This window comes from Hemiscyllium ocellatum, chromosome 4 (genome assembly GCF_020745735.1).
Source record: "Hemiscyllium ocellatum isolate sHemOce1 chromosome 4, sHemOce1.pat.X.cur, whole genome shotgun sequence".
NCBI classification, from domain to species: domain Eukaryota; kingdom Metazoa; phylum Chordata; class Chondrichthyes; order Orectolobiformes; family Hemiscylliidae; genus Hemiscyllium; species Hemiscyllium ocellatum.
Genome location: NC_083404.1, coordinates 40,226,243 through 40,254,192, shown reverse-complemented (window position 1 = coordinate 40,254,192; position 27,950 = coordinate 40,226,243). Strand labels below are relative to the sequence as shown.

Sequence of the window (27,950 nt, the reverse complement as noted above, 5' to 3'; positions counted from 1 at the left end):
ACTGAGATGAGGGCGTAGAAGGATGGGTTAGTAAATTTGCGGATGACACTGTGGTTGGTGGAGTTGTGGATAATGCTGAAGGATGTTGCAGGTTACAGAGGGATACAGGTAAGCTGCAGAACTGGGCTGAGATGTGGCAAATGGAGTTTAATGCAGAAGAGTGTGGGGTGATTCACTTTGGAAGGAACAACAGGAATTAAGAGTACTGGGCTAATGGTAAGATTCTTGGTAGTGTGCATGAGAGGAGAGATCTCAGTGTCCATGTACATAGATCCCTGAATGTTACCACCCAGATTGACAGGGTTGTTAAGAAGGCATACAGGGGTGTGCTAATTTTTATTAGTAGAGGAGTTGAGTTTCGGAGCCACAAGGTCATGCTTCAGTGGCCGCACTTGGGGTATTGCTTACAGTTCTGGCCACTGCATTATCGGAAGGATGTGGAAGCTGTGGAAAGGGTTTAGCAGAGATTTACTCGGATGTTGCCTGGTATGGAGGGAAGGTCTTAAGAGGAAAGGCTGAGAGACTTGAGGCTGTTTTCATTAGAGAGAAGAAGGTTGAGAGTTGACTGAATTGAGAGGTACAAGATAATTAGAGGGTTTGCTCGGGTGGACAGCGAGAGCCTTTTTCCTCAGATGGTGATGGCTAGCATGAAGGGACATTGCTTTAAATTGAGGGGTGATAGATTTAGGACAGATATCAGAGGTACGTTCTTTACTCAGAGAGTAGTAGGGGCATGGAATGCACTGCCTACAACAATAGTAGACTCGTCACTTTAAGGGCATTTAAGTGGTCATTGGATAAACATATGGATGAAAATGGAATAGTGCAGGATAGATAGGCTTCAGATTGGTGCAACATCGAGGGCCAAAGGACCTGTACTGCGCTGTAATGTTCTATGTTCTATGAGTAAGAGTTTTGACTGGAAAGGCTTAGTTCAACCCAGAAAATTTATTTTCATGTAACAATACAAAATAATAAAAATTGTACATGTCTACTCTTGACCCACTCCAATTTGCCTATCGGACCAACAGATCCACGTCAGATGCCATGTTACTTGCCCTTCACCTCCTCCCTGGAACATCTTGACACTAAGAACAGCTACGTAAGAATCCTACTCATTGACTACAGTTCAGCCTTCAACACTATCCACTCGAGACTGATTACTAAACTTAGTGATCTCGGACTAAGCCCCACTCTCTGCAACTGGATCTCAGTTTCCTGACCTATGGGCCACAATCAGTGAGAATTGGGGACAATATTTCATCCTCACTAACACTCAACACTGTCCATACTCAGGCCCCTACTGTACTCACTGTATACCCATGACTGCGTCGCCAAATACCAGACTAATGCCATTTTATAAGTTTGCTAATGACATCTCCATAGTCGCTCGAATCTCAGATGGCGACAAAACAGATTACAGATGGGAGGTGGAACACCTGGAAAAAATGGTGCACTGAGAACAACCTCGCTCTCAATGCCGGCAAAACCAAGGAACTCATTATTGACTTCTGGCGGGATGTTACTCATGCCCCCCTACGCATTTACAGCACAGAGATGGAGCAAGTGGAGAGCGTCAAGCTCCTGGGAGTGGTCATCCACAACAAGCTTTCTTGGACTCTTCATGTGGACGCACTGGTTACAAAGGCCCAACAATGTCTCTTCTTCCTCAGGCAACTGAGGAAATTTGGCATCACGGCGAATACCCTTGCCAACTTTTATATGTGCACCATCGAGAGCATTCTGTCTGGATGTATTACTGCCTGGTATAGCAAATGTACCATTCAAGATCGGAAATGGTTACAGAGAATGGAGAACTCTGCCCAGACAATCACAAAGACCAAACTCCCATCTATGGAATCCATCCACCAGGCCCACTGTTAAGGAAAGGCCGCCAACATTCTCAAAGATCCATCCCACCCTGGCAATGTTTTTCTACAACCTCTACCATCGGGGAGAAGGTACAGAAGCCTGAACACATGCACCAGCCGGTTTCAAAACAGTTTCTACCCTACTGTTGTTAGAATAGTGAATGGACTCATAAACTCTTAACATTCGCCTGTATCTGTTTTTGTTTTTGCTGTTTGCTTATTTTTACCTATCTATACTACTTAACTCTGTGATCTGCCTGTTTGCTCGCAAGACAAAGCTTTTCACTGTGCCTCGGTACATGTGACAATAAATTCAATTCAATTCAATTCACCTCATTTGAGTAAACAGAATAACTTGATGATTTCCCTTTATTCTCAGACTCCATACCCAATGAAACCTTTCTGCCTGCATGATATATTCTATTATCTCCCTCTGGCTAAATGAAATTGGTCTATATCAAGCATCTCAAGCCATTGACACCCCAGCACAATGGGCATGAGATGATTATTGAATACCGAGTCAGATTAACTCAGTCTATTGGGTAAACATGACATCACCTCTGTCTTAGACCGCTTTTTGGAAGTGAATACACTTTGTTTTAAAGACCTACCACTTAAATTTAACTCTTTTTCCATATCTCCTCTGTGGAAAGAAACAGTCATTATTGATGTGGACAGAGTTTTCCAAGCATTGCAGAACTTTCCAAGCTAATGTAAAGAAACATTTTTCAACAAAATACCAATGCAGGTGTGAAGTTCTCACACACACATGAGCAGTTGTTTGAACTATTTATCTTGACTCTGCTCATGGTCCCAGTGTTGGCAAATCTCCTGATAATGAAAAACTACTACCATTTATCACTGCTGTAGAAATGAGCACTTCGAAATGAAGCAGTGATATTAACAGTAGTGGGAATTGCTTTACAGAGAAATGCTGCAATATAAGATCTATCCCGATTAAAATTTTATTAAAACCATTTGATGGCTATGAAGTTAAAAATTTTTCATAAGTTCAATTAATTTTGTATGTAAAGAACAAAAATATTCCAATCACGGTAATATTTCTTACCTTTTGGTGAGCAATAGTACAAAAATAACTTACATTTGTTGTGTCTCAGAATAATACATCCCTAAAGCACTTTACAGCTTCTGTTAAAGGAAATGCAAAAGAAAAATTACTGTCCTTCTGCTCCCAACTTACTAAATTTCAACACCATAAAACTCAAGGGTTTGTGAGCTTCAGACTTCAGAGGCGCTTCTAACGCTTACTTTGTTTTAACAAGATATTTGGGAATCTTTCACTCCTTGAGGAAGAGAAAGATCTGAACTTAATTTTCATCTTCAGATGCTTTGCAGATTTAGAATATTTTGTTTTATATGATTGTAAGCAAACAACAAATGAAACACTTCAGTCATTTTGATTGTGTTTTTTTTATTTGAAGCCAACAGTTATTCTAATACTTGCTTTCCACTGCTATGCTGTAAGTTACTTTTCTTGCTTCCATTGCTACTGCGCATTATTCTTTGCCTGTGAAGACAGGATGAATGTTAAATTTTGTCTGACCCTCTGCCAAGGCATCTTATATGCCATTTTTTTTAATATAGATATTTTTATTGGGAATTTAACATTTTGACAAATTTACAAAAATAAGCAGAATTTTCAAGCACAAACATTAATATAAAAATAGATCTTAAATATATAATCATCAAAATTCAACTAATCCACAATCATCCAGAGTGTGTAGTTGAGTCGCTTACATCCTTCAAATAAGAGAAAATGTTCTCTAATACACTCATAACAGTATGATAAAAAGGAAGCTATTTCCAAACAATAAGAACAAAAAAAAATTAAACATGTTTGAATGGAGATCTTCCCCCTTGTTCTCAGGGGGCCTTACTACCTTTCCAACGTTCCACCATATCCTCTCCCAAACAGTGTCCCACCCTCGACCCGGGCGCTCCTTAATAGGATTTAGATATAATACCGAGCTAGAGTTAACAGTGAGCGCCGCACCCCCACCCCTCCCCACCCATACCTGAGTATATCTAATAGCATCAATGCCACGTACAAACACACATAACTATAAAATTACAACTCCAACAGATTACAATTAAGTATAATAACATAGCAAGGAAGACAACCCCGCTCCCAGAGGCAAAAGTAAAGTAGAATAAAGTATCCATTTCTCCCCACGGAGTGTGGGAGAGGCAAGCCAACATAAATTGTCTCTTACGATTTATTTAACCGAGTCTAAAAGTTTCTTGGCCTCTTCCGATGATCTAAAATTATACTCGGATCCTTCGTGGGTAAAGCATAACGTCGCTGGGTAGTGTAAGGTGTATTGAATATCTAAGTCCCTTAAACATTTCTTCACCTCATCAAACGCCTTCCTTCTTTGTGCCAAAGCCGGGGAGAAGTCCTGAAATAACATAATCTTGGATCCTTCATGAATCATAGCTTTAGGATCCTTTCCAAGCTTTCTGGAGGCATCCAGGAGTATCTGCCTCTCCCTATAACTCTGCAGCCAGAACAGGACCAGGCGTGGGCGCTGGTTTGGGCCAGATCCGCGTACTGCGACCCGGTAGGCCCACTCCACCCTTACCCGATCAGTTTCAGCCCCCAGGTTTAAAAGCTGGGGTAGCCATCGCTCCAGAAATGCTGCTAACTGTCCTTTCCCTTCTTGTTCTTGAAGGCCCAGCAACCGAATATTCTTTCTCCGATTTCTGTTGTCAATATCATCCATGTAGATTTCAAAGGCCCTGATTCTCTGCTCGAGGGTTCGCACCTGTTCTGCAGCTGTTTGAGCTGCAGCCTCGGAGGTTGTGGCCTTTAGTTCCACCCCCTCCACTCGGCCCTGCAATTCTCCTATAGTTTGATTCTGTTTCTGCAGCTTTTCTTCAAATGCATTCTATCTCTGTCGGGATTCTGCGATGAAATTGACGAGTGTCGATTCCAATCTAGCAATCATCTCTATAAGGCCTGTTTTTACATCAGCTGCAGCCGGAGGAGAGGACGGTGGGGGAGGGGTCTTTGTTTTCTGAGAGCTGCGGGGTCCCTTTGATTTACTCATTATCCACTCAGTATTAGACTATTTAAATATAATAATCAGCAGCTAATTAAGATTAAAGAAATTTTTTGGGTGGTTTGGCAAGTGTGGTGGGGGCAGGAAACCCACTTTTCCCAGGTTTTGGGAAGGGCTCTGTAGACTCAGACTTGCTGAGTCACCGCCATCTTGGATCTCCCCTTATATGCCATTTTAAAGAACTAAGATTGAGCCTGTTCGAGAATTTGACATAATTCTCACAAGTTACTGACAAACTCCTCACTGACCTGGATCCTGGATGTCTTCATCTGAAATATTTGATTTATACTGTGGGATTTGGAAACACATTTTCCAGGTTTGAACCATTAGCCCCTTGAAGGAGCTGGCCACATGAGATATGCAGTCCATAAACACGGCAGAAAGTTGATCTTACGACTGAGTGTTTGTTCAGAACAATAAAGGAACAACAGTGACCCATAGTTTATCTCCTTTAAAGCTAAATTTGATCCTATCAGAAACCAAAGAAGAACTTGCATTGATATTATACCTTGCACAACTTCAGGATGTCCCAAAGCACTTTATGATGAAGTAAGTATTCCTGAGTTGTAATCATTTGTAATGTAGGAAACATGACAGTAAATTTGAGTATGAGCTCAATCAGCAATGTAATGACAGCTGCTTTCTTTCTGTATTGTTGGTTAGGAATCATCTGCTCTTTTTTGAAGCGCTTTGAGATCATTTACATCCACTTTAGAAGGCAGATGGAGCAACAGTATTCATGCTGCATTGACAAGATGACACCTTTATAAACTCTTTCGGAATGGATATGATTTGGTGGTGATTACTAAGACGTGATCGTAAGGAGACCAGTTTTTGGAACTGAATATTTGAGGGTACTCCGAGTTATCGAAGGATAGGCAGGAAGGAAAATGAGGTGGTGTAGTTTTGTTAGTAAAGGATGAAATCAGTGCTGTCGTGAGAAATTATAATAGCCTTGGTGATGAAGATGTAGAATCAGTCTGGGTGGAAATAAAAATAACAAGGAAAAGAAGTTTCTGGTGGGAGTCATCTTTATGTCCCCAAACAGTAAACCTGTAGTCAGGCACAATATAAAGGAAATAGGACTTTGTAAGAAATGTTAAGGTGATAACCATGGGTGATTTTAATATTCAGATAAGCTGGATTCTTGAAATTTGCAAAGAAAGTCTTGATGGAGACTTCATTGAGATTGTCGCTTAGAGCAATATGTTGGGGAACCAAACAGGAAGGAGGTTATTCTGGATTTGGTATTGCTTAATGAGATAGGATCAACTAATTACTTCATAGTTAAGGATCCTCAATGGAAGACTGATCATAGCATTCTAGAATTTCAAATTCAGTTGGAGCGTGAGAAACTGGTGTTCCATTCTGGCATTCTGGTGTTTAACAGAGGCAACTATGTAGACATGAAAACAGATTTGGCCATAGTGGATTGGGTGGGAAGACTAAGAGGTAGGACAGTTGATGAGCATTGGCAAATGATTAAAGAGATACTCAATTGCTCCCAACTAAAATATATTTCAGAAAGGAAGAACTTTCATAAGAGGGGGAAAGATCCATGGCTAAGCAAGGAAGTTAAAGATAATACAAAGACAACATTTGAAGCCATAAAGTGTACAAACGATGAGTGACAGGCAGGAAAGTTGGGAAACTTTTAAAAGATCAACAAAGGGTTACTAAAAATGTGATAAAAAGAGCAAAGGTAAATTGTGAAATCAAACAAGCACAAAATAGAAAAATGTATCGCAAAAGCTTCCACAAATATATGGAAGAGAGGAGAGTAGGTAAAGTGAATGTTGGTCTCATGGAGGATAAGACTGGGGAGTTAATAGTGGGGAACGCAGAAATCGCAGAGTCACTAAATCAATATTTTGCTTCAGTTTTCACATTGGAGGTCACTAGTACCATTCCAATTGTAACAGGTAATGCAGAGGTGACAGAAAGGGAGGAAATTAAAAGGATCATCATCACAAAGGAAAATGTTCTGAGCCAATTATTGGGATTGAAGGCAAGTTCCCAGGCCTGATGGTCTACATCTGAGAGTCTTAAAGGAAGTGATAAGCATAAATAGTGTTTTATAATATTCTAAAATTTCCTGTTTACAGGAAAGGTTCCAGTGGATTGGAAAAATGCTAACATAACATCCTTATTCAAAAGGGAGATAAGCAGAAATTAGGGGACTACAGATCTGGTAGTTTAACTTTGTCATTGGAATTATGGGTCCCTTTTCCCCCAGACTTCTTCTACTCCTTGCAATGATTACTGCATGTTGTCCCGTTCAGTCAAATAAGTAGACCAACTTGCCTCTTCTTTTTCAAGCAAAGAAGTGAGCCACATCAAAAGAAACTGCTAAGAATTCATCATCATTGGCACTAAAAGTAAAAGAGTGTAGTAACCAATGGATCCTCTGCACCTTTGGCAGTTTCTTTCACTTAGATCGCTTTCTCAAAAAGGAAATTAGGGTCTACATACTCACCTTGCAGTGGGATACTGTCATCTTTGGTGCAATCATGTTGCTATTCCTTCTAGTCATGCTTCAAAGAAAAATGTAAGATCTGCAATTTTTTTTGTATTCCAAGGGAAGTCACTTCAACAACAAAGTCTGACGGACTAGATAACAAATTGATTTCAATCTCTGCTGTAGCTATTGCAGAATGGAGGTTCAAGACCATTGCAGTAGCAATACTAGTTGGGAATGATATACATGGTTTCTTAAACCTCTCTTCAATGGTTGCAAACTAAAGCATGGATCTTGCTTTTTACTCTGATTTCACCACCTCATGAGCCTTAACTTTCAATGGATGCCTTAGACTCATTTTCTCAACCATGCTGCCTAACCCTTGTATCCAATGTGAAACTTTTTTTAACCATTAGCCTTGATAAATGTGCACAAAAATCATCTTGTGAGTCGAACGTTTCACATTCCTGCGGTTCCACACATAGGCTGCCTTGCTGATCTTTGCCTCATTCCTGAAGAAGGGCTTATGCCCGAAACATCAATTCTCCTGCTAGAGCCTCATTCCTGAAGAAGGGCGTATGCCCAAAATGTTGATTCTCCTACTCCTTGGATGCTGCCAAGCCTCATTCCTGAAGAAGGGTTTATGCCTGAAACGTTGATTCTTCTGCTCCTTGGATGCTGCCTGGCTTGCTGTGTTTTTCTAGCACCACATTTTTCAACTCTGGTACTCCAGCATCTGCAGTCCTCACTTTCTCCTAGTTGATCTTTGAGGGGCCCTATTATCTCCCTGGTTATCCTTCTGTCCTTAATGTATTTATAGAATCCTTTTGGATTCTCCTTAACCCTATTTGTCAAAGCTATCTCATGTTCCCTTTTTGCCCTTCTGATTTCCCTGTTAAGTATACTCCGATTGTCTTTCTACTCTTCTAATGATTCACTCGATCTCTGCTGTCTATACCTGACATATGCTTCCTTCTTTTTCTTAACCAAAACCTCAATTTCTCTAGTTATCCAGCATTTCCTGCACCACCTGCCTTTCACCCTAACAGGAATATATTGCCTCTGCCTGGAAGTGGCACAAATGTTTGCCCTAGGACTTGATGGCCAAGAAAAGTACATTTATAAGATGACTGAACAGGTCAACCAGCAAATCCTTCCATCAAAAGCCAATGGCTGGTGGTCAAATTGGAAGCGATTCCTCATCAGCCATGTGATGAAAGAAACTTGCAGCCTCTCCAATCTCAATCCAGAGTACAAACTGTAAATTATAAATCTGCGTTACTGCAACAACCTAGACTTTGTAACACACTAAATTGAGAGAAATGCAAGACGAATATAGAAAAAAAAACTTAAAAATCACACAACACCAGGTTATAGTCCAACAGATTTATTTAGAAGCACTAGCTGTCTGAGCGCTGCTCCTTCATCAGCTGGTTGGTTGATGGGCGGAGCCGGGAGGATAGTGGGCGGAGCCGGGAGGGTAGTGGGCGGAGCCGGGAGGGTAGTGGGCGGAGCCGGGAGGGTAGTGGGCGGAGCTGGATGGGGCAGTTGGCGGAGCTATCCCGGCATCAATCGCTGTCAATAAAGTTGCTGCCGTTTGAATTCTCCATTTGCCAAGATGGCGGATTATGATCTAACGATGCGGATCGCTAATTTCCTGGATCGGCATCTGGTGTTCCCGCTGCTCGAGTTCCTGTCAGTTAAAGAGGTAAGGTCTCGGATCTCCTCTCCGTGCGCACATCACGCTCGGGGAGCACGATAACGGTACCAAAACGGAGCTCGAGGCTTCTCAGGCACCGGCACGTGAAATAGGCCCAAGGCCGCGCCTGGCCTTGGCGTGAGGAGTCCGCCTCCAGCGCTGTGCAATGTTGAGGCCGAGGAGTTCTGATTCCCACATCAGGTTATCTGGTTTTACCGATCGCCTCTCTTGCTTTTCTATATTCCCTAGTCACCTTGATCAGATAACCAACCGTTTGTTTAAATGCATTAATTTTAATGGAGAAAAGTAAGTTATAGAGGGGCCAAAAACTGGGGAGGAAATTTTAGAGCTTACTACATCGGTAGCTGAAAGTATAACCATCAGCTGCTTCTGCAGTTTCTGGAGATCACCGGTGGTTTCCTTCAACTCCGGTTTCTGGCATGGCTGAAATATCCAATGTACGATCTGCAGGAACTGTGCCACATTCTGAGCAGGTGAAGTTTGGAGATTTGTGTGCATGTACTCTGATGCCTGAACTTCGCTTATACACATTCCTGACAGTATCTTTTGAGTGAAGTTTTTCCCTTTTGATCCATCACAAGCCAGGCACACTCTTCAGTCAATGGGGATTTTTGATTTCTTCAGGGATGCGTAAAGGACCTCTTTAAAGCATTTCTTGTCCTCCTTGGAGTGTTCTAAAACTGAGTTATGAGGGGAGCACTTGCTTTGGGAGTCTGGCAAGTGATATGTCCTGCTCAGTGGAGAGCTGCTTCTGAATGACTAGTGCCTTGATGCTCGCTTCGGAACAAATGCTGCTGTTGAACATTTTTCTTGCCACTGGCTTTGTCAGGTTTCGCAAAGGCACCACTGGTAGTATTTCTCTTGAACTTTGAGATGCCTGCATCAGCTTGTCCAAATCTTTGATATATATAGGAGCGTGGAGATCATTACCCAGGAAATCACAATGTGGCCATTGGTAGTGGATTAATAATGATTGGGCACATGTAAAAGACTTGAATTAGAGAAGGGTGGAGACTTTGGAGGATTGTGGATTTGAAGATAATTGTAGAGGTAAAGAGAAATAAGATTCTATGGAGAGATCATAACAACAGATGAGGATTTTAATGTGGAGTTGTGGCTTGATTGGGACACAGAAGACTAGCAAGGACAGGACAGATTAGAGCAGGGGGAGGGGGGATCAGAGTTTTGGATGATTTTAAGTTATATGGAAGGTAGACAGTTGAAGAGTGACTAGAAGTGTGTTGGTATGCTGGTCAGACAACCGCTTGAGGATTGCATCAGGTTATGGTCATACCATAGATGAGTATCATGCCCAGCTCTGGTCAGATCACACCTTGTATGTTCTGATTACAGCCCAAGTACTGTGTTCAGATCAGGTCAGTCCATACCTCAAGTACGGTTTTCAGTTCTGATCAATCAACTGATAAAGTACTTTGTCCAGTTCTTACTCGTTGTGATGTCCAGTCTAGATGTGAAGAAGCATGAGCCTGATTCAGCAGCATGTGAAATGAGGTAGCTATGTAAAAGTAGAATAGATGCTCTTAATATGGTGTGAGCATGAGATTGGAAACCTGCCTCTAGGTCAAAGATGTCACTGAGATTATAAGCAGACTGGCCTAATTTCAGACTTCTGACAAGAAAAGCAATGGTAGCGTGAAAACTGGCTTCATTGTGTCCAGTATATAATTATGTATTGCATCATATTTATGAATGTCTGATGGAATCCTTAGTTGGTTTAGCATTTTCAACGTACATTTTAATTTGAAAAGTGTACCCAAAAGTCCATGGATGTTGTGGGTTGGTTGATGTTTTCATGACTGAGGACGATAGAGTGCAGTTGGGCGATTGTGAGCTACAAAAGTCTATGGAGCAAATGTGGCGAAATGAGTGAGTTCTTGATCAGACACGACTAACAGAATTCTAGAGGTAGAGTTGAGGAATGGAAGGAATACTCCTATTCTCAGTATACCATTGCAATAACTATAGACTAGATCACAATTACAGAAAGCAAAATATATTCACAAATCCTCAAAAGTAATGAGGCTTGTTGATGAGACATAAAAATACCTTTAAGTGGATTGTGTGGCTTTTAAAATAGGAAAAGTGAATTCAAAAACAAAAATGTTGGTTTGACTTTGGTCAAGTTTGTGTAGAATTTGAAGTAATCCATATTGGCAGAGTTCTCAAGATCCTTGGAGAGGTCACAGAGAAGATATACTCAGAAGATGCTATTAATGGAGCGTTAAGTTTGTGGGGAAACCGAAGAAGCTAACATCATCTCAGAGCAGAGAAGGATGAGGCAAGAATTGGCCTATCCAATTCACTATGCTCCCACCTGCATTGAATATTTGTATGCTGTCTGACTGGTAAATATCTTAATGCCCCTGTACTATCTCCCATCCCACCTCACACAAATTACTTGCCCCGTGTCAAGGAGCAGGGACCTTTGCTTTGCTGTTAATAGTGATGGATGCCTTGCTCCTCTTTTGCTGTTTTTGTTAACCCGTAGGCACTCCAGTCAATTTGACTGAACCAACTACTGCCTGCCTGAAATCAGCTAATCCAGCTCTCATAACTGAATTTGTGCTCCCTTTACGTTCTCTGCATCGTATGGTTTTTCAGGGAAGTTGATGATCGATTTTGATCCTGCCATATATGGATTCAGGACTTAATAAGTTGGTAATAGTGGTAAGAACTGGACATAGTACTTGATCAATTGATTGATCAGAATGAAAATCCGTACTTGAGATAGACTGACCTGATCTGAACACAGTACTTGAGCTGTAATCAGAACGTAGAAGGTGTGATCTGACCATAGCTGGGCATGATACTCCTCTATGGTCTGACCATAACCTGATGCAGTCTTCAAGCTGTTGTCTGACCAACATACCACGTGGCCCTTGAATAATTTTTTTACAATTATTTGACCCATTTTATTTACAGATTTACAATGAAAAGGAACTCCTGCAAGGGAAACTGGATCTTCTTAGTGACACGAACATGGTTGACTTTGCTATGGATGTGTACAAAAACCTCTATCCTGATAAGGAAATTCCACAAGGTTAGTTGTACATGATGCATTTAAATGTAATTTGGTATTTAGAATGTAAAATCTTCACAATTCAAAAAGTGAAAACATTGATTCATAATCTGCCTTGTAGAAATGGACTTTTATGGATGTGTAGATTTTATTCCATTAAGTTAGCATTTAGATTAGATATGTGCTTCTCAACTACAACTTTTATAATTCTACAAAGATTAAATAGCCAACATAAAGCTGTTTCTGCACAGTGAATGGAGTATATTTTAATGCCATCTGTCTTGTAGACTGCTGTGGTGCTTCCCTTGCCATTTGCAGCAGATATTATTCAATTCAAAGAGGAATAGTATAAAATGGGAGTTGGAGGCTGGAGAACAGAGACTGTGCTCCGTGGTAAACCTTGAAGTTGATTGTACCTGAGCAGTTCTGTGCTGGAGTTACCAAACAAAAGTGAGCATGTCAGATGTCCTGAAGGCCTTGTTCAAGCAACCAGATATCTTTCCCCTCAACAAATAATTGATCTGTGATGCCCATGAACCCCTCAATAACAATGTCCTCCATTTCTGGCATGTTTTTCTCTCATTGAGGAATAACTGCTTGCAAAGCTTTTTTTATTTGTATGTTCTATATCCCTGTCTTGCGACCCATTTTTGTCTTATTCTTTAATGGCTGCAAAGAATATATACAGTAGAATATGTACAGTAGAACTTCCTGAATATGCTGTTGAAGTGTTACAACAAGCCAGAGATAATTTGCAGTTTGAGTCACCAATATTATTTCTGATCTTGTTGATTGTCTGAAAGCCATAGAATATTGTCACTTATGGGCCCACTCAGGAAGTTCACTGTAGATAAACAGAGCAGGGACATCCTTTGTATCATTACTGAAAAGGCAGTATAGGTAGCGGCAATCTTGAAATTTGCTTAAAAGAGATTGTTCACTCTATGCATCTTTTTCACCAATCGAGTATGGGTGGTCTGCATCCTAACCCCACTTTCTTCCACCCTTGATCAATATTCATAAATATCCTTAACATAATCCTGATGTTTTCCGTAATATGAATTCAAATGAAATAACCTAGTTGTTTGCAAATGTGTTTAACACCACAATAAGAAAGTTTTATCCGTTGATGTATTGAGTACAGGAGTTGGGAGATCATGTTGCAGCTGTACATGACATTGGTCAGGCCACTCTTGGAATATTGCGTGCACTTCTGGTCTCCTTCCTATCGGAAAGATGTTGTGAAACTTGAAAGGGTTCAGAAAAGATTTACAAGGAAGTTGCCAGGGTTGGAGGATTTGAGCTATAGGGAGATGCTGAACAGGCTGGGGCTGTTTTCCCTGGAGCGTCAGAGGCTGAGGGGTGATCTTATAGAGGTTTACAAAATTATGAGGGGCATAGATAGGATAAATAGACAAAGTCTTTTCCCTGGGGTCAGGGAGTCCAGAACTAGAGGGCATAGGTTTACGATGAGAGGGGAAAATTATAAAAGAGACCTAAGGGGCAATGTTTTCGTGCAGAGGGTGGTACGTGTATGGAATGAGCTGCCAGAGGAAGTGGTGGAGGCTGGTACAATTGCAACATTTAAAGGGCATTTGGATGGATATATGAATAGGAAGCGTTTGGAGGGATATGGGCCAGGTGTGGGCAGGTGGGACTAGATTGGGTTGGGATATCTGGTCAGCATGGACATGTTGGACTAAAGGGTCTGTTTCCATGCTGTACATCTCTATGACTCTATGGCTATGTACTTTCAATTCATAGCATATTTCAGAGTACAGTTAACTATCCTCTCACCCAGCATGCTTCAACATCCCAAACCCCATTTCAGTTGTGCTCTTAATGTTCAACACAAGTATACAAGTCTGTGAAATGTTTTTGTTTATGAACCACGAACTACTACCTGTTCTCACCTTGAAGAATATTGTCGAAAATTTGATGTCAGGTGTCATTTGCTGATTCGAAGATTGAAGGAAGAAAAGTAATTGATAAGGAATGTGTCAGACAAACCCTTAAGCCAGTTTTGTGGTGAATGTTATCTATGCTAGAGAGTAAGAACTTAATTTATCTCGCATCTTTCTGAACCACTCACTTGCTGTAAAGCACTTGAAATAACAAAGTACTTTATAACGATTGGACTGTTATAATGTAGAAAATGCAGCACTGGTTTTGCACACAGTCTGTTCCTACAAACATCAACAGTAACAATGACCAGATAAACCAAAGCAGAAAAGTAAATTGACTTAACCTAATACCTTAGCTAATATCAGTTAAGTTTCATGTTCTTCAAACAAGCTGTGGACATTGATGGAATCTGCATTGAATTTCTCTGTTTTCTGGTGATCTTCGAATCCACTTTCCACACATAGTAAGGAAAAGCATCTGCATATTCATGATGGAGACTTCCATATTTGATTTGTTTTCATTCCTGACCCAAACTGTCCAAAGGTGAAGAGCTGTGAGGAAGTTCCCTGTGACTTCTCTGGGCTGGAATTCTAATGCCACACTGTTTCATGGTTTTCTTCTTGTTTCTGTACCATAATGGACAAATGCCAGCTTTGTAATTCTCTGACACCATGTTTGAGGTTTGAGCTGTGTTCTTCCTAATCCTCCCTTCTGTTGTGTGGGTTTACTGAAACAAATTTCAGTTCTAGTCGTAGACTGTATCTGCCTTTATGCAGCACATCGTTTTGTTATTCTCACCATTTAAGTTGCTAGGTCTGTGAATCAATAGCTTAGAGGGATCAGATCTTGATTTTCAGCTGTTCAAGTTAAATTTGATCACTGTTGAAGATAGAAAGGCTTAAAAGTATTCAGCATTAAATGTTTAATCATAGTGCCAGAAACCTATGCAAAACAGGCATTCAAAATGCCGTAAATGTTTTCTTAATCTATTTCAGAATCAGTAAATAGTATGAGTGGTTTTCTCTACATTAACAGATGCTGCAAACAGTTCGAATCATAATTGAGCTCTCACTTTACTTGACTTGATTACACGGTCACTGAGCACAGTAATAACATTTCTGAATTCTAAGTTGCAGTGAGAAACGAGAAAATGCATGTTTGTCATCCATGTATAGGAATGCAGTTTGATAACCTTGATGCTCCCATTATAAACAAGGGGTGGTGGAAATTTATAGTCTTGAGTACAAGGTAGATATGGAAAAAAACACAATTTTTGAGAATTCTCCTAAAGTAGCTGTAATTATTATGGCTGGGGTCACCATAACTTACCTTGTTAATATCCATGAATTGTAATGAATGTTGTCTGCAATAAGAAACTATAAACTTGCATTTCTGGAGTACTTTGCAATTCTGTAGCATCTTTGATTTCTGTCATGCCCTGCAATTCTGCAGTGCATGGCTTTGGGGCATCTCAAAGCACTTCATAACCAATGAAGTACTTTTGTGGTGTAGTTCTTAGTAATGTAGGAAAGGTGCCAGCTGCACACACCAATGTGACAATTACCAGTTGATGTGTTAAGTGCGTTTGCTTTAATAGGAGAAGTCCAGTACACTCTATTCAAAAGGTCTGTGGAATCCTTTCCATTTGCCTTAGAGAGTAGACATAGCTTTGGTTTAATGGCTTCATCAGAAAAACTGTACTAGGAGTGCAATGATCCCTGAGCATTGCATTGATCCCACAACCTTCTGACTTTGAGGCAACAGTGCAATGAGTCATAGCTAAACAGTGTCAGTGAGTAGATCAAAGACGAATTACTATGTACTGTTCTGAAATCCGGATGGCAAACTGATGTTTAAAGCCAACATTGATTGAGAACTCGTGCTAACTTAATATAAGTGGGAAGTTAATGTGGAATGCTCGCATTCTCAAAATAGGAATAAAACTGTATTTGTACAATTAACTATCATTTATATGTAATCTTTAAAGAGAATTCAAGAGGAATTAAAATTCTGGGTTAGCTTGAACACTTTGCCTTGTATAAGCCCACACCCATAATCATTTGTGTGAAACAGATCCATTTGAATTCACAGCCTTACGAGAAAAGCGAACGACTGTTGTTGCTCAGCTGAAACAGCTTCAATCAGAAACTGAACCAATTGTCAAGATGTTTGAGGATCCAGAAACAACAAGGCAAATGCAATCGACCAGGTAAGCAAATACGATTCGTACAATGCATTCATGATTAGACATGATGTAGAAGTGCGGTGTTGGACTGAAGTCAGAAGTTACACGACACCAGGATATAGTCCAACAGGTTTATGTGAAATTGCAAGCGTTTGGAGCATTGTTTCTTCGTCACTTCACCTGACAAAGGAGCAATTCTCTGACAGCGTGTGATTTCAAATAAACCTATTGGACTGTAACCTGGTATTGTGTGACTTCTGATTTCATAACTAGAAGCAGCATTTTCAGTTCATGTTTATCTTGATGTCATTCGTGGACAGCAACAGTGGTAAGCTGTGCGGATTGTCTGATCTGATTTTAAAATTGTTGCTGTACTGAAAAGGGTACTCTGTAATAAGTTGCTCCACTTGTAATCTCTGGTTAGATGTTGTCCTACTTGACACATGTCAACATGCCTTAAATTTATTAGTAGGCACTCCAAAATGAAAACTGCTGCACAGAATTGATTACATTTGCACAAGATGTTTTCCTGTTTGAGATATCTCATTTTTCATTTGGGCATGCTATGTTACAGTTGTGTTTTTTATATATATATTCCAGATAGCTGTTCCAGTCTGTTCACGACTAGTGCCATGAATGGTTTTCTTTCTAGTACCTGAAGAAACTACTTATTTTGCTGCAGCAATTGCTGTGAGTTGTGATTTTTGCATTGGGGGCTACAAAATAGCAGGGTGACGTCCCTACCCCTGCAGCAGCTCTCAACATTGAAGCAGACCTAGGTGGGCAAACTCACTCTTGGCACTGCTAGAGTTAAATGGGTGAATGGTGCAATTTACAGTTGTAGTATTTGGTTTTGTAATATTTCAAATGTAACTGTAGCATGCAAGAGGTCAGTGTTTTGCTTGAACCTCCGATTTATGTCCTTAAACTTTATATAAACTCAATAGATTTGAACACAATTATGTGTTCCTGTGTTAACATTCTTGAAGAAGGGCTCATGCCCGAAACGTCGACTCTCCTGCTCCTTGGATGCTGCCTGACCTGCTGCGCTTTTCCAGCAACACATTTTCAGCTCTGATCTCCAGCATCTGCAGTCCTCACTTTCTCCTAGAACACAATTATGTCAACTTTGAACAATCTCCTTTGTCTCAGAGGCAAACAACCCAAGCTTCTCCAATCTAACTGGGTAACTAAAATCTATCATCATGGTAAATTTCCTCTGCACCCTCTCAAGGACCCACACATCCTTCCTTAAGTGCAGTGACCAGAAGTGGATGCAGTACTGTGGTGGTGGCCTAACCAGTGCTTTGTAAAAGTTCAGCATAATGTTTTTGCAATCATATCCATTATCTCCGTTTATGAAGTCAAATATCTTTTTGCTTTGCTAACTAGTTTCTCACTATGACCTGTCACCTTTAAAATCTATTTATGTGAACTCTGAGGTCCCTCTAACTCTGCAAATGCTTAGGAATTGTAGCATTAAGTCCATATTGCTGATCCCATTTACCTCAGCTGAAATGTATCATCTCGCTTCCCACTTCAGTGTCTTTTTATTTCTGTCTTTTGAAAAAAATGTAGACTACAACAAAAAGAACTACTTTAAAAATAGGGATTTACCACGATAGCTGTATAATTTCACAGCAAAGAATTCGATATCTGTTGTGAACTATTTTTGTGGTGGTTGTGAGTTCCTGCAACATATAGACTATGACAAGTCAAGGAATTGCTTCCAAGTGAAGCTGACCATTGAACTGACTTTGCAGTTTTTTTTCCCTACATCTACCAATAATCTTATTTTTCCCATTTGTTTGTGTGTACAGAGGGTGTTTAAAAGAGAATGAGTATTTTTGTAGAGCAGACGTGTACCACTGGTTTATGTCTGTTTACTTGTGGCTATCATCTAGTTACTTAGACCAGATTTATGTCCTGAAAAATTTTTTTACTCTGTTTTCCTATCAACCTTGGTCTGAAAGTCAGATAAATTGGGAGACAGTGCAAATAACATCTGGAACAGCTGGGACCTGGTTTGTGGCGCACTAACACGACAGGATCGTAACCGTATTAAATTTCATCTGCCATTTGTCTCCCCTTTCTGTGAGCCTATGTCATATCCTGTTGCAGGCAGTTTGTATTATTCTCACTGTTCACTGCACCTCCAAGTTTCATATTGTTGTTAGAGGTTGAATGTTTGTTTTCTGTTCCAATATGTACAGCAAACATTTTCTTAATCACCACCTATGGGACCAGAGGTGTGCTGGTTCATCAAATACTCCAGTTGATCAAGAGATCCACATAATCAGTGTAAAAACACAAATTAATAGAAATGTAATGCAGGAAGTCCACACATCACTGTTATACTTTATTTACGGCATAAATCACTTAAGTAATAATGCAACTTTGTCTTAAAGAAAAATTACTGGCAGAGAGTCTTCTCACTTGCATCCTCAACCGACTACTTTGATATCATGGAGATCATGATAATACAGTAAACTTGTGGTATTTGAATTAGATTAGGTTACCTACAGTGTGGAAACAGGCCCTTCGGCCCAATCAGTCCACACCGACCCTCCTAAGAGTAGCTCACCCAGCCCCATTCCCTCTGACTAATGCACCTAACACTATATGGCCAATTCACCTGACCTGCACATCTTTGGACTGTGGGAGGAAGCTGGAGGAAACCCATGCAGACACTGGGAGAATGTGCAAACTCCACACAGGCAGTCTTCTGAGGCTGGAATCGAACCTGGGACCCTGGTGCTGTGAGGCTGCAGTGCTAACCACTGAGCCACCGTGCTGCCCCAAAGGGAGGTATTTATTATTTGCTGGTTTGTCTGGAGTATTAGTTCGTAAGATGCTATTTAAAATAAAGTTTGCTGTATCAAAATATATCTATATATTTTAATAATAACATGTTGGAGTTGAATTGCAATGTTTGCTTAATATCCAGGAGTTCTTGAATGAGCAATAATAAGGATTGGAGCATTTTTGAGGTTCTATTTGTTTTTCACTTAATGATTGAAGGTAATTTAAATTTGATGTCCATGCAAACTGTAAGCTTTATTTGTATTGATTCAGGAGATGCCACACTGGGTCACAGGTGATCTTGACATTAAAGGGCAGTCATTCTCACCTCCTATTTGAATTTCACTCACTTTTTTTCTTAAACCATGTTTGAAGCAAGGTTGTAATGTGGCCTGGAGCTGAGTTCATCCTAATGGACCCCAAGATAAGCATAAATGAGCAGGTTATTGCTAAGCAAGTTCTGCTTGTTCGCACTGTTGATCACATCTTCTATTACTTTATCAATGATTGAGTAGGCTGATGGGGTGGTAATTGGCTGGATTAATTTGTCTAGCTTTGTGTACAGGAGATATTGGACAATTTTCCATATTTTTGGGTAGACACCAATGTTGTAGTGTACAGCTCGGGCAGGGATATAGCAAATTCTGGAGCAATCTCTTCAGTACTATTGCTGTACATTGTTACAACTTTAGCTTATCTCTTACCCATTTATTGATATCATGTGGAATGAATCAAATTGTCTGAAGCTGGGCATCTATGATACTGGAGACCTTCGAGGAGACAGATCACCTGTCAATTATCGAATTACCTGTCTTCGAGGAGACAGATCAATTATCGAATCAGCCCTTCTGGTAGAAGATTATTGCAAATGTTTCAGCTGTATCTTTTGCACAGGTGTGCTGGGCTATTGCATCATTGAGGATGGAGATACTTTTGAAGCTGCTTCCTCCACTGCTTAAATATTCTCCTCTGTTCACAATTAGATGTTGCAGAGCTTAAATGTGATCTGTTGGTTCGGGAATTGTTTAAGCCTGTCTATTCTGTCCTGTGTTGTAGCTTCACCAGATTTCCACCTGGATTTTTAAGTGTCTGGTGGCCCTGGCATACCCTCCTGCATTCTTCCTTGAACCAAAATTGGTCCCTTGGTTTAATGGTAATATTGAGAGTGAGGGAAATGCAAGGCCGTTTGTGTTTGACTACAGTTCTGCTGCAGATACCCGTCAGCACTTGGGTACCTAGTTTTGAGTTTCTAGATTGGTTCAAAGCCACTTATATTCAGGACAGTGATGATGCCATGGAGCACGATGAAGGGTATCCACAATATGAAGATGGGATATGATCTCCACAAGGACTGTGTGGTGGTCATGCCAAATGATCCTGTAAAAGACAGATGGATCAGTGGCATGCAGATTCGTGATTTTATTTTTCCTTTTAATATTTCTTTCACCAGGCAGCATCTGAGGAGCAGGAGAATCGATGTTTCGGGCATAAGCCCTTCTTCCCAAAACATCAATTCTCTTGCTCCTCAGATGCTGCCTGGTCTGCTGTGCTTTTCCAGCACCGCACTTTTCAACTCTGGTCTCCAGCATCTGCAGTCCTCAGTTTCTCCTAATTATTTCTTTCACCACCTGTCGTAGATCCAATCTCATAGCCATGTCATTGATGCTGCTTAGTCAATCTTGATGATGAACACTGAAGTTCTCTACCCAAAGTACATTTTGTGCTGTTAGGAATTGGAGGAAGTACTGATGGTATTTCCACGGAGAAGTACTAACTCAGCCAAGGGGAAGGGGTAATAACAGGAGATTTTGTTTGACATGGTACAATTAGACATGGGTCTAGGATGGGGTCCAGGTTTAAAGTTGAGGACTCCAAGGCAATTCTCCTTTGACTATATGTCATTATGTGGCCATCTCTGCTAGTGTCACAGGACATAACCAGGGGTGATGATGTTGTTGCCTGGGCCATTGTCTGTAAGGTACGATTGCTGTTGCTTGACTAGCCTGTGAGATAGCTCTGCCACTTTTGGCAAGAGTCCTCAGAAGTTAGGAGGATTTCTCTCATGGTCAGAGTTGTGTTTGCTCTTGTATTTTCTGGTGCCTACGTTGAAGTTGGGTATCTGTCCAGTTTCATTCCTTTGCTTCAGTCTTTTTAAGTAGTAAGATACAGCTGAATGTTTTTTGAGGGTATTTAAGAGACAACCACATTTGCTATGGGTCTGCAGTTACATGTAGGCCAGACCAAGGAAGCATATCAGATTTCCGTTGCTAAAGGACATTTGTGAACCACATGGGCTACCTTGCTGGAACTAATGAGCTGAAGTTTATTATTTCATGTTTAATCTACTAGCTCAGTGATATATTTCTCAGTATGGAGAGAGAATGAGGTAATCCATTTTGGAAGAAGTAACACGGAGGGTCAATACAGATTCCATGGTACAACTTTGAGGGGATTACCGAAGCAGTGTGTATCAAGATTCATGTGCATGATTCTCTGAAAGTGGCCAGGCACGTTGAAATACTTTTTTTTTAAAAGAAGGCTTATAGGACTCTAATTGATTGCAGATTCTGCTGTTCCTAGTCACACTGTAAGCCCCTCGACTTAAGGCGCCATTGGCCAGGGATTTCCTTGGGTTTCTTTTCAGTGGAAACTTTTTTTTTGCCAGTGCAAGTGTGTATGTGCGCTGATTTGTAGATGCCAGAGTCTCCTTCTCTGGTTCAGGCCAATGTCCATTCTGAAGGAGGATCACTGGGCTCAAAACATTAACTGTTCTTTTTTTCCACAAATGCTGCCAAACCACCTGAGTTTCTCCAGCAATTTCTGTTTTGGTCCATTCTATTGGAAGTGTTCAGTGACCTGGACTATCATGATTTGCAGTTCCTGGCAGCTTACCACAGTTATTAGAATTTGATCAGACATTTCAAATTATTGTTCATGCTAATTCTTCTGTCCATTACAATACCAAAACGCAGCTTTGGTTGTAGAATCTTTCACCTTCAATGTTTTCTTTTATTGATTCTACAGTACACTTGATAGAAACATGACGATTCCAAATAGGTTGGAGTGAAAAGGAGAGGCTGGATAGGCTGGGGCGTTTTTCACTGGAGCATGGGAAATTGAGGGGTGACATTATAGAAGTTTATAGAATCATGAGGGGTATTGATAAGACGAATTGCAAGTATCTTTTCCCTAGTGTGGGCGATTTCAAGACTAGGGGGCATGTTTTTAAGGTGAGAGGAGAAGGATTTAAAAAAGACGAGGATTTTTTTTTACACAGTGGTTTGTGTGTGGAATCAACTACCAGAGGAAGTGGTGGATGTGGGTGCAGCCAAAATGTTTAAAAGACATTCTGGATAAGTACATGAATAAGAAATGTTTGAAGGGATATGGGCCAAGTGCAGGGCAGGTAGGGTTAATTTAGTTTGGAATTATAGTCAGCAAGGACTGTTTGGACCGAAGGATCTGTTTCCGTGCAGTACAACTTTTTTTTTGACTCTGTCAGTGATGCTACACCTCAGTAAATCATTGTTCAGAACACATTTGGAGTATTGTGTTCTATTCTGGCCACCTTTCTTGAAAGAAGGATGTTGAAACCCTTGAGAGAGTGCAAAGGAGGTTTACTAGAATAATACCAGGAATGAGGAATTTCAGTTATTCTCCTTGGAGCAAAGAAGACTAAGAGATGACATTATTGAGGTGTTGATAATTATGAATAATTTTAACAGTGAAGAAAGGATCCTGTGCTTTGTTCCTAATAATTGGTATGTCAGTAACTGGGGATCACAATCTTATGATCGTCAGCGAGAGAGAGCTAGGAGTGAGATGAGGACTAATTTCTTTATTCAGGGAGCTGTTAGGATTTGGCATGTGTTGCCTAAGAGAGTGGTGAAGGTGGTTCTGTAGGAGGTTTTAAAGAAGAGTTGCACATCTATTTAGAAGTGATAAATTTAGCGGCGACAGAGATCCGGAGAATGGGACACATTTGATAGCTCATTTGAGAACCTGTACAGATTTGATAGTTCGAATGGCTTCCTTCTGTACTGTAAAGTTCTGTTCTCCAGCTCATCAGCAACTGTGAAGTACACAATAGTGTCTTGGCTAATGCATTTTTCCCTTGTTGACACAAAGGTAGAAATGGGGAGGGCAGATTTGAAGCTCCCCATCCTTGTTTAGTCAAAAATGCAGAGCTGCACTTGTACTCCTACATATGCCACCAATTACTGAAGTGTATTTCATTACACTTCAAAACTCTGAATGGAAGCTGTGTCACTAGTTCTCTTGTTGCTCATCTTGCATAATCTTGCAATAAAAGATATGTAGGTACAGAACCCTTTAAATTAATAGGTAAACGAACCAGTGAGGTTGAGATGAGCATTCCTTTTAGCACATCAAGTTGTTGCAAACTCAAATGCACAACCCAAGGGAATGGAAGCAGACTATCCAAAAGGGAACTAGATATAAGGGAAAAAAATGCAAGACTTGGAACAGAACTAAGGTGAGCGTCTAATCGTATCAGTCTTTGAAGACACTGGGACAGACACAGACTGGATGGTTTCCTTCTATATTGTATGGCAAATACTGAAATTCTTAATCTGCAAATCTTATGGCAAAATTGTGCACTTGCAATGGCAACAGTTCTTTGTGAATTATCTTCCAGAATTTTTTTATTGTTTAAAGGGCAAGTGGGAGTAGGGGTTTCATAATGATCTCTGTTCAAATTTGGGGAATGGAGTTAGTTTGATTCAGTTTACTCAAAGCAGAACTGTTTTATATTTTAGATTTGAAATTTTTTTTCTATGAAACAAATGTATTAATCTCCATCTGGAGAATATTTCAAATACTGGTAGTTTTTGTTTTGAGTGTCTGCTTTATAGTTCTGACCTGAACATTAATTGATGTTCCAATTACAGTATAAGTATTGCTACTAAATTATTTTAGCATGTAGATGAATGGTCCAAGGAATTATATATTTATTGTAATTATATTAAGTGTACTTTTACTGGTACATTAAAGAAAGTATTCCATTGAAGTCCTGGGTCTGTGAGGTACCAACAGATTGGAGAGCTTAAGATCAAATGAGAGGCTTTGGATATATATTTGCAGATCAAAGTTGGAGGATTGACTCTGTGGAAGGTGTCATTAATAGATTTGACAAACCACATCAAATACAGGGCAATGCACAACCCCAAGTTTCTTCCATGTGAGGGATTGCAATTAGAACTAAAGGTTGAATGAGGGGCGACAGACAAATGAGTCTTGTCATGACTATTTGAAAAGTAATTAAAGGTTTTAACTTTTTTTAAAATCTAGGTACTGTGCAGTGATTTTGTTGAACTGGTGACTTTTCTGCTACCTGTCTAGTGCCCTAAGTATACCTCTCGTCCTTGTTTTAAGTAAATGCAGTTCAAATTCCATTGATGTAGAATTCTGCCAATGTGCCTGGTTGTTCGTAGGTTTCGGGGTGAGGTCAGCAATTTCAACATGGTGAGACCTTGTTCTTCTTTTGCTCTGAAGATGCTGAGGTCAGGGAATACGTTGGGAATCACTCACTGCCATTGGGACCTCAACTTGTTTTGGTTGACATGCTGGTGTTCAGAGGTGGTGCTGAAGACTAAACTAAACTAAAAATATGCAAGGAAATGTCCCTCACTAATTGACATTCGAGAACAGATGAATTTTTATGACAGTCAAAGTGGTTGTCATTGGGCCAGCTTTTTATTCCAGTTTTTTAAAAATCAAATTTCATCATCTGCATTGGTGAGATTCAAATTTCTGTCCCCAGAACATTAGTGAGGGGTTTTGGGTGCTAGACTAGTGACATTATTTCTTGCTACATGAATAAATCGCTTTTATTATTTTGAATGCTTTGATTAGGGCACCCCTCAACCTTCTGAACTGAAGGTAAATATAACCCACGTTTTTGAAACATGACTCTGTTATTGAAAAACACTCCTTTATAAGTTCAAAAGAAACAAAACGGCTTTTTGGATAGACCCAAAACACCATTGGTACAATAGTTGAAACACCACTTGTATAATGCTTGCAATAGTATTCCTGTATCTAACGCCAAAGTTGATTGAAGTCTTCTGGGGATTTTAACTTTTAAACTGGAACTGTGGTATCGTCCTCCTGGGGCAATAGTACACTTGAGCCTTACGTTACTCATGTCCTGCTTTTGACTGCTCTGCGACCAACACTAAGTCTTCACTGTAAGGATTTAACTCATTACTTCCTTCTCTTATCAGAAGCACTCTTCAGTCGAGCCATCCTTTTTTTTAAATGCATTACTCAAAGTTAAAAGTGAAATTAAAAGTTTCTCTCTCAGTAAAGTGGTCTCCCTCAAGCTAAAAGAAATGGATTCCAGAACTCTTAACAAAACTTTGAGGACCCCATTTACCGTGGTAGGTCACAAACAAAAGTCTCTTATTGCCATGAAACCCACTCACTCTTACAGCCAAGCTTATAAATAACTGCTTTTTAAACAAAATCACTATGCTTACATTAATTTGCAAGCTTATTATTAACTTTATATATAAATATCCAACGGTTGTGGTCTCAACCTCAGAAAACCAAGCATAGAGCAACTGTCATGAAAAATTGCATAGTTTACATCAGAGATTTGTGTAGATGGTCACCTGAATCCCATTGCTTCCTCTCAGCTTCTAGGTTTTCCATATCTTGTCAGAGCTATTCTGTGCATGACTCATTCCAGTACGCAGATTGAGCATGTAATGTATTCATCTTGATACTTATACACACCATTTTATTTGGCTGTAACATGTTTTAAAGACAGTTCTTATGCAGTTTTGTGAAGTTGCTGCGGCCTCTTAAAATGGACAGTGGAGCCAGGAAAAGGTGAAACTCAGCAAGAGATGTTCAAACTTAAAGCATCTAATAAACCAAAAATAAAATTAGAACGCTCTTGGAATGGGAGGAATAGAATGCTGATGAGCAACTGGAGAAAACTGGTTAAATTGTTACTTTTTAACTGAAATATTTAAAATGTTTAAAATGAAAATTCACACACCACCAGGTTATAGTCTAACAACTTGAGTTCGGATCACTAGCTTTCGGAGCTAGTGATGGTTTGAATAATTGTGGAGTATAAATTATAAGGCACAGAATTTATAGCAAAAGTTTACAGTATAATGTAACTTGTAATTCTAATTATATTGAAAAAGACCTGGATTGTTTATGTCGCTCATCTTTTCGAATGTGCATGTTGGTTTCAGTTCTCTCATATGTAAATTGCAGAACTTTCTTATAGTTACATTCCCAAGTGAACTTCAACAATAGGTGCCATGTCAGCTCAGATAGTGCATTGAAGGTGTGAGGTGTCCTTTGAGACTGAATATTGGGAAACAGACAGACTGGTTCTACACGGATTGATGCTTTTAGTGTAAGTGTGTGTGGTCTGTGTGAGAGAGCTCGCGAGGAAACTTGGCTCTCAATCTCTGCTTTGCCATTTTGCATTGTTGCCTGTCCCCGAAGTCCGCCTTGAAGGATGGTAACCTGAAGGTCCATGGTACATTCATGAGACTGAGCAGACTCTATGGCAGTGGATGAATGGACACTGCACAACAATCAACACAGAAGAGTGTTCTCTCCCAGTCAGAGCACACTTTTGCGGTCTGGGACATTCTACCTCTAACCTTTGGGTGACCATCCTCCGAGGCAGACTTAGGGGCAGGCAACAACATAAAGTGGCTGAGCTGAGCCTGATGGACGAGCTCGGTACCCATGTGTATGGCCTCAGCCAAGACCTTGAGTTCATGTCACACTACAGGTGACCCCACTGCAACACACGCTCTCACGCAGACCATCACAAATGCACAAGCGCTCTCATACACTCCCACATACACGCTCACACGTACACATCCACACGCACCTCTCACAGACTTGTACCCCTTTACACTGTCACACACACGCACACATACACATCCACATATAAGTTTGAGGGGTGAATTTGTACTTGAAGAATTATATTTTGTTTTGCTCAAAAACTGCCTGAATTTATGTACAATTCCGTAAATCCCCTTTTTAGAAATAGAATCGGTCTGAAGACTGGGGCACCGACACCCTCACACAGGACACTTCACACCTTCAATGATTAATTATGCTGACACGGCACCTTTTGTGAAAATTCACTTGAGAATGTAACTTTTAAAAAGGTTCTGGAATTTACATACGAAAGAACATAGTCATTCTAAAAGATGAGAGACTTAACAAACAATCCAAGTTTTTTTTCAATATATTATTTCAGTTGCATCACACTGTAAATGTTGACTATAAATTCCATGTCTTATGATCTTATATTCCACAACCACCTAATGAAGGAGCAGTGTTTCCAAATAAGCCTGTTGGACTATCACCTGGTGTTGTTATTTTTAACTTTGCACACTCCAGTCCAACACTGGTATCACCAAATCATGATTAAAATGTTTAATCATTCTAGTTTTATACATAAGTAAAATTCTTACTTTTGAATAGCTTTGTTACAGCAATAGTTTGTGCAGTGATACTAAAACTTCCACTGTAATTTGGTCATTATAGTGGTGCCTTTGAATGTGTTGGCAATCCAAGTGTCAGTATTGTTTGTCATGAATGATGAGAATTGTCTGCTCATAGCTGGTACAGCTTCTTTACCTGGGAACACGTGAGAAACTGGGTTGAAAATTTGTTTCATTTATTATGGATCATCTTAACAATCGGTAACTTGCCTACTGTCACTTTGAGGAGGAAGTGAGGACTGCAGATGCTGGAGATCAGAGCTGAAAATGTGTTGCTGGAAAAGCGCAGCAGGTCCGGCAGCATCTAAGGAGCAGGAGAATCAACGTTTCGGGCATGAGCCCTTCTTCAGCATCTGCAGCCCTCACATTCTCCTAG

General features: G+C 40.2%; 1 protein-coding gene across 2 annotated transcripts in view; it reads left to right on the top strand.

Annotated features, from left to right (window-relative positions):
- Positions 1-8,997: 8,997 nt before the first annotated feature.
- LOC132815358 (eukaryotic translation initiation factor 3 subunit E) overlaps positions 8,998-27,950 on the top strand; it is a 154,423-nt gene continuing 135,470 nt past the window's right edge. Inside the window, exons 1-3 of one of the 2 annotated variants that reach the window (XM_060824229.1) lie at positions 8,998-9,120; positions 12,076-12,193; positions 16,151-16,286. In XM_060824229.1, coding sequence (XP_060680212.1) covers positions 9,031-9,120; positions 12,076-12,193; positions 16,151-16,286 — 344 coding nt within the window. In that variant the 5' untranslated portion in view covers positions 8,998-9,030. The remainder of the gene's footprint in view (positions 9,121-12,075; positions 12,194-16,150; positions 16,287-27,950) is intronic. The other variant, XM_060824231.1, reaches the window with a different exon arrangement.